At 41.4% G+C, this 7,362-nt stretch overlaps 1 protein-coding gene across 1 annotated transcript; it reads left to right on the top strand.

Moving 5' to 3' along the window:
• The first annotated feature begins 450 nt into the window (after positions 1-450).
• On the top strand, positions 451-5,631 carry LOC104959552 (uncharacterized). Its single transcript, XM_010787456.1, has 2 exons — positions 451-4,462; positions 4,935-5,631. The coding sequence occupies exons 1-2, from the start codon at positions 487-489 to the stop codon at positions 5,132-5,134; spliced, it is 4,176 nt and encodes a 1,391-aa protein (XP_010785758.1). The 5' UTR covers positions 451-486; the 3' UTR covers positions 5,135-5,631.
• Positions 5,632-7,362: the final 1,731 nt, after the last annotated feature.

A 7,362-nucleotide genomic window follows, 5' to 3' on the forward strand; every position in this document is an offset into this window, starting at 1 on the left:
TTACCGGGGGAGCATGTCACGGGACCCCCCTAGAGGATTTGAGGTCCACCTCCACTTAAAATATGTTCCCATGGATAGGTTCATAAATAGTTTTGCTAAAAAAAAAAAAATAGTAACCCATGTCCATATGTTTATTCTGGCGTAGGCCTAGTAGATTTAAAGTTTAGGGCTATCACTATGGGCAGCAACGCTGTAAATATTGACCAATAAATCCAGGAAAATGGCACAAAAGAAAACTGGTAGTGGCCTGGCTGGGTGTATAATTCCCGGCCTGACTTATTGTCCCAGTCCGGCCCTGTGTGTGAGTTGAACCATATCCTTTGTATGTGACTTAGCTCTGCTCCTTCTTGCAAGAATAAATTAGTACCTGACTATTGATTCTCAACCCGGTGTCGAGTGATATTTTCCTAACAGTATGTTAATAGTTTTTTGTTCTTCTTTCAGGAAAACCAGCTTTCACTCTGGTACTTCAACAGATGATAAAAAATGCAGTCTTTTTTTTGGATTAATGGCCAGTACCAGCCGGTGGGACAACTTTCTCAGGCATCACAGGCTGCCGCTCAGGTGAGCCACGAGACGATGATGAATACGCAAGCTAGGATTGCAAATAACCAGTACATGACGGCGAACACAGGAGTCCAACAACCACCGAGAGCTAATTACAACCATCATGATGGAGTTTACTCAAGCAGACAACCATCAAATCGGCAGACCATATCACTTCCTCGTCAGGCAGTTTCGGATCAGCTGTCAGGCTGGGGGAACAAGAACTATGTGCTTAGGTTGTTGAGAAACAACGAGCAACGCTCCAATAATACTGAAAGAGGAAATCCTGGTTTGCCTGCCTCTAATGGATTTCAGCAAGATTTTCATAAGAAATATTCTCAGAATTCATTGATCCAAAGTCAACCCAACATGATGAAAGCAAAAACAACATACTCTCAGGAAGACATGTCTTATCTTCAGAACCAATCAGCTAGAGTTCCTGGGAATCAACCAGAAAGGACACAGGATGGTAATGTTGTAGCTGATCTCCAAAATTCTAGAGATCAGAATAACTTAATCTATAAAGGAACGTCGACATATCCTGTTCCAAGATACAACACAACAGCTACCCCGGCTCCAAACGTAGAGGTGATTGACACGGCTGCCGTACACAGAAGACCTGCTCCTTATAACCCTAATCACAGGCCAAATGCCACTCAGCATGGTTTCTCCCCTTCAATTCCCCCTCCAAGTTATGATGCAGCCACGTCTAAGTCTTTCAGAAACGACAGCACGACAACAAACTCACGCTCAAGTTTACAGAATGTGCATGTTTCCAACCGAAGTCCGAAAACTCAACAATACTCGACACATTACAATGGGGAAGCGGCTACCTCTACCATTAACCCAAATTCATATAGCAGGCAGCATGAGACAAGCTTTCAACATTCTGCTGTTACACCTCAGGAAATGCAAAAAAATAAAAAAATCGCCGAACTTCTGGTATTCCTACACAGTGAAGAGGATACACGTTTCTCTATTGAAGGAAAGCTGTCTGTCAGCCAGGACAGAATGGCAGAGTCTAATAATTATATGCAGCCTGTGACATCTAATGATTCTTATAACTCAAATGCCTCCATGTATTTGCCAATCAATTCTGGACTTTCTTTGCCTACAAACAACCACATTCCCATGTCACCACAGCACAGCCAAGATGTCCAACTTCAGCAAAGCACTGCACAAAAGTTTTTTTATGCAAAACAAAATAAAGGTGGAAATGGAAGTATAGCAGCCTATGCCCGTCCCCCCCCGAAAAATGTTGTGTCTTTAAGGGATGCGCCTCATCTGAAGCAGTTGCCTGAAGGCATTTCTTCACAGAAAATGAAGACTCAATCATCAGCAGCAATTAGTCGTGAATGGGTTGAGAAAGTCTCGTCAGTCAAGGCAAATGCCAGCTCCATTCACTCTTCTCCTGGACGCACAAGAGCTGTTGCTGTTGTGCAGCCATTGTCGCAGGAAAGCTACCAGGATGCCAGCAAGCAGACCAGTTCTACCACGGTCAGTCAATTGTCTGTTGACAAATCTGCAATCACGCATTCAGCAGCAAACAAGGCTGATACCTTTGAATCATATTTAGTTTCAGCTGAGACTCATGACTTGTCTAAAAAACTGTTGTTTGCTGATGACACAGTATCTCAATCGCCTTTAAACATGCAAGTAGACCATCCATTGGCACTAAACGTGGAACAATCTGTAACCTCCAAATTGCCTGTAAGCCAAAGCAGTGAAAAGGACCAAAGTGAGAGGCAAACAGATCCAAAAGAGGTACTTGACCTCTCCTCCATCCCAACAATACCATGGACACTAAACGCATTAACTGAGTTGATACAAAAAGAAGAAAAAGCACATACAGAGTCATATGGGTTTGCGAAATTAGACTCTGACTACAAAATGCAAACTGACATGTTTAAAGATATGGTATCTATGCGAAATCCAGACTGGTTCAAGGATTTAATAAAGGAAGCTCATGAATATGTCAAAGATGCAACGCCAGACTCTGTCAGACTGTTACAAGTAGACGGATGCTTTAGTGAGCAATTCAAACACTGCCATGTCCTCAAATATAATGAAGTTTATTCAGCCCCACCCTACACATCATCATGGTTGAATGTCAATGAGCAGCTCGATGAGATTGACAAAGAGTTTGACTTGCCACGGTCTTTGAAGCATCGTCTTGAGAGTGAAAGCCAGTTAGATCAGGTCCAGATAGACAACGGTATTCCTGGCATTATTGAATTGAGTGAGGAAAAGCAAGACTCAACTGTGGATGCCGATTCAACAAGTACTGCTTCTCCTTATGGAACAGAAATTGACGATTCCAGTGACTCTCATTGCTCTTTTCAAATCCAAGTTTTATCTCAAGCAGAGGCCAAAGTCATCTATGAGCAATTACAAAGCAAGCTGCCAACAAGTATGGACACACACAATCAACCAAAGAGAGTCACAAAAAGCCCTGTGGAGGGTGAGCTGCCTACGGATACAGGTTCCACATTGAGTAACACATTACTGGAGAGCAAGTCATTCTCTCCAGTAGACCAGGTTTGCTGCGTTGTGAGGTTTATGGAACAAATTTGGGGGTCAAACCCTGCTTCTTTGAGTAAATGCGAGTGTGTGAGAAATTATGAAGATATACCAGACCAAACCCTTGATATGGAAGAGATTGCAGTACATAAGGAAGATCAAATGTGTGCATTCGGGTCTGACAGCAAATTCCACACTGTCCCTGAAGGAAAGAAGCCCGCTGAGGGCGACAAGAATGTCGGCAATCGGGTTGAGACACTTAATTTGCTTGAGATTTGCAATGAACTTGAAATCACCATTGACTTACCTGAAGATAATGAGAAAGCTCACTCATGTTCTGACAATGATCCAAATAATGTTTCCCAGCTAAGGATAAATAGTAGCGAGTCTAGCGTTATACTTATAAGTGAAAACACAGATCATCTGTCGGGCAGTGATAATGAAGTTCCCAAACTGATGCCAGACCTGGAAAAGGATTTGGAACTAGCAAGAAATAAAAAAAAAGAAACCGAACAAAGTAAGACTGAAAGTTATCATTGGAAAACTGAGGACGGACAAACTCAAGCTGCGACCAGTTCTCCAAAGACAACTTGTAGTGGTAAACATGACGCTGTTTTTAGGAGAGAAGAGACGAAGCACAATGTTTTTTATCCACTCTTCCAGAAATCTAAGAAACGCAAACCCCTTTTTGAATCTCAGCGTGTCCTTGAGGGCGCTTCGAATGAGAAGGTTTTCATCTGTGCAACTGATAACGAACCATCAGCCTCTAACGCTCAAACTGTACAACTGGTACTGTTTGGCTCATCAGCACAAAACAAGTGTGTTTTGATGGGCAGCAGAAAGAGCCACGTGTCATCTGTCGAAGCTGTTTCTGCGGTAGTGCAAAACCCTCCGATTGTTCTCACCATTAAACTCAGTCCTATGAAGAGAGAGTCTGAGAAAGCCTTGGCAAGGAAACATTCAGACAAGCGAAGGCTTTGTGAAAAATCAAGGATATCTTTCCCACCAACCAAAATGAAGCACAGACACAAACTCAAAACGCAGAAGTGTACTCTAGCCACTTCGTCTGTACCAAGTCTGAAGAAAGCTGAAAAGGTTGACCCCGCCAACACAGAGGAGCTGCCAATTTCCTCTGAAACGAGGATCTTGAGTGGAACAACTAGGCCATGCCTGAGTCTGAAGAAGAGGAGGTCCCAACGTGTAGGGGAGAAGACCAAGAGACGCACCGCCACACTCTCCCAGCCTGCAGATCAAGAGAAAAGTGAGGAGGAAAATGAGAGCAGTGCTGTCATGCCTCACCTGAAGAACGATGTCCTGAAGTTCGGTGTCTTACCCAAAACCTTCGACTTCAAAGACGGCTCTAATGGCAGAAAGGAAAACGATGATCCTCTTCCAGGTAAATATTTGTATTGAGCAATTTAAGCACCATACTAAAAAGAAAACTCAATAAATCTTATCAATGAACATTTTTATTTAACTATGTAATCATATGAGGGATTTTAGGACTCGTCATACACACCCGGGAAGTTAAAAAATATGGCAAAAGGTCTTTATTAGTATTTAGCAACAAATTGCCTTGTGTGTTAGGACAGAATTGCAATGTACTAGTCAGAGTTCTGATGGGCATGTTCAAAAGAGAGGCGCTAAATTCAGATTCAATGAAGAAAATATAATTGTTAATTAAAACAATTCGATATTTAAAAAAGCCACTTTGTGGACATTGGTGCGCAGAATTAAAAAAAACTGCATATATTTACATGCATTAATATGTTTGACAGCCAAACTCAGGAATCTTGAACTTTTACAGTGTATCAGTGGTAATGAATTCTGTTGTGATTTTGTTTTTTAAAAATACTTTTTTTCCCCAGGCAATTCTGACCTCGTTGAAGAAAAGGACGATAGCCCAAGCAAAACTATTAAGAGGGCAAGAGGTATTACAAATAAAGCTTGGTATCAAAATCCAGAAGAGAAGAATATGTTAATACCTCCCACCCCCAAGACCGACAACGTCTTCCATGCTTTTCAGAAGAAATACAAGGACAAGATGCAGCCACCCGTGGATAAATAACTTGACAGGAAGTAGACAAGCTTTTTAGGTCGAAGATTTTCTTCTGTCTGCAAAATTCCTCAAGAGAAAGATGTCTTGCAAAGACTTACAGAAATTAGGTATTTTGTGTTTTTGTACTGCAAAGGCAATATTGAGGAAATTGAAGTTGCCAGTTTTGTATAAATGTGTTCCAACTAATGTGTCCATTATGTAACTGCTGTATATGTGTCACATCTGTTCTCATCAGTTTACATATAATATTGTCATTTGTTTACATTGCTCGCAAAGTCTTCAACTCTTAAGTCTGATAAACATATTTTATGCAAAACGTAACTTTTTGACATTCGGTTTTATTTAATTTACATCTTTATATTTTCATACTTTTCTACTTAAAGCAATATTTTTCAATTTTTTTTATATGAAACAAGAACTGCGAAGTAGTGTCGTTTGCATAATTATTTTACAATTTGTTTGTGTTTTACTGTTTTACCAGAAATAAACAAACTCGCTGGGAATAAGTTGTTGTTTTCTGTCTTTCTAAAAAACACACGTGTTTGAAGTTTATCAAGGATGCAAATGTCCTTTACATGGATAATCCTCATACTTAGATTAGGGTTTAATCTCCCAAAATACTTCCCTGCATCTTTCCGCTGTTAAGAGTGTTTCTACTATAGTTTTCAGTTTTTGCCAAACATCTGATTTACTGTCCATATTAATTGTGTAACCCTCCATTCGTACATTCACCATTTGTTAGGAAAATATGACTCTACACCGGGTTGAGAATCAATAGTCAGGTACTAATTTATTCTTTCAAGAAGGAGCAGAGAAAGTCAACAAATATGTCTCGTCTGTGTCATACACACCCACAGTATCAATAAATGTAGGCCCATAAGAGGAGACAACTTGCATTTTCTCCAACATATCCCTCCTGTTTATACTTCGTATAACATAGAATCGAAAAATACAAGTGATTATAAAGGTTAAAATTCATATACAAAAGTACCCAAACGGTTGAGGTAGGTAGATTGTATAGGCACATGTTTTAATAGTATCAAAACATATTATTCCCGACGACAAAGAGGTCATGTGATCTGAGGCACATAAGTGACATTTGCTAACATAGGGAAGTGTCTGGTTTAGGGTCCACAGCCAATAGAAATGGCATGTGTCTCTTCAAACATTAACCTTATGTGTACACACATTGTGCCTCATTAGTCTGGCAATGTGGTCAGGGGTCCTGTAGTTACCTACAGAACTGGGTAATAAAACATATCTTGTCCGGCACTTCTTTAAGCCTTGATACATTCCCCTGCTTCTTCAACCATAAGTAAGACAGAATTATTTGCTGCACTAGAAGAAGCCAGTTTTCCCTTGAGATTTTTGTATCAATTATTTTATATTTTTTTTATAGGAAGTCATGAAAAAGTAAGTTCATTTTATAAAACTCAGTTTAGTTTCAATCAGGAAGATGACCAGCTGATTATGAGGGCTGGACCGAAGATGGTTAAAAGACCAAGAGGCTAAAGCAGGATAATAGCCGCTTTCACACCAAGTACTTTGCCATACTTAGTTCCCAGCACTTAGCACCCCCATGGAACTAAGAGCAGATCGCGTTCACACCGGAATAAGTTCCCTGAGGGAAGATTATGAAAATGAAACTGCTGACGTCACTTCTTCTTCTGCTTTGTAGTTGTAAGTCCAATGCCTTGCGGCCTGTAGCACCATCCTTGATGGAGCATATGTGTGGGCTGGACCGGTATTTTACAGGAAAGGAGTGAGCAGAGGGTCGAGTTGTCGATTCTTGTTCAGTTTTCTGTGACTATCTGCCTCACCCTCTCAGACTTTCAGTTGCGCGCACTACTAAAGAGACGCGCTACCATGGAAACCAAACAATGGTGTAGCTGTATTAAAGTGAATGGGGTGACGTCACGCTTTGACGAACTGCATTGTGGGAGCGTTGCTACGCTTTGCTCGCTTCAAAAGTTGAGCAATGTTCAATGTTCGGCGGAAGCGTCAGCCAATCAAATCATATGCCAGTACAAGCTCTAGCCAATCAAACCGCGTGCTTGTGTGTCCGGGGCGGGAGATTCATATGATTGGTTGTTGGTCGAGTTTCAGACAAGCTCACCGGCAAGCTTAAACGCACGCCGCCGTGTGGACGCTGCGTTACTGGCAGGCCGCAAACAACTTCACGGCGTATAGTGCCACCCGAAGTCCCCGTCCGGAAGTCCCCGGGTTGGGGACTGGCT

The sequence above is a fragment of the Notothenia coriiceps genome, unplaced genomic scaffold, assembly GCF_000735185.1.
Source record: "Notothenia coriiceps isolate Sejong01 unplaced genomic scaffold, NC01 NC01_scaffold00030447, whole genome shotgun sequence".
In the NCBI taxonomy this organism is placed as follows: Eukaryota; Metazoa; Chordata; class Actinopteri; order Perciformes; family Nototheniidae; genus Notothenia; species Notothenia coriiceps.

What these genes read in the sequence shown, in the direction of transcription:
- LOC104959552 (XM_010787456.1), top strand. Translation starts at nt 487, where the DNA reads ATGCAGTCTTTTTTTTGGATTAATGGCCAGTACCAGCCGGTGGGACAA. An exon ending in AAACGATGATCCTCTTCCAG is followed by an intron (nt 4,463 to 4,934) that starts GTAAATATTTGT and finishes TTTTTTCCCCAG; the next exon opens with GCAATTCTGACCTCGTTGAA.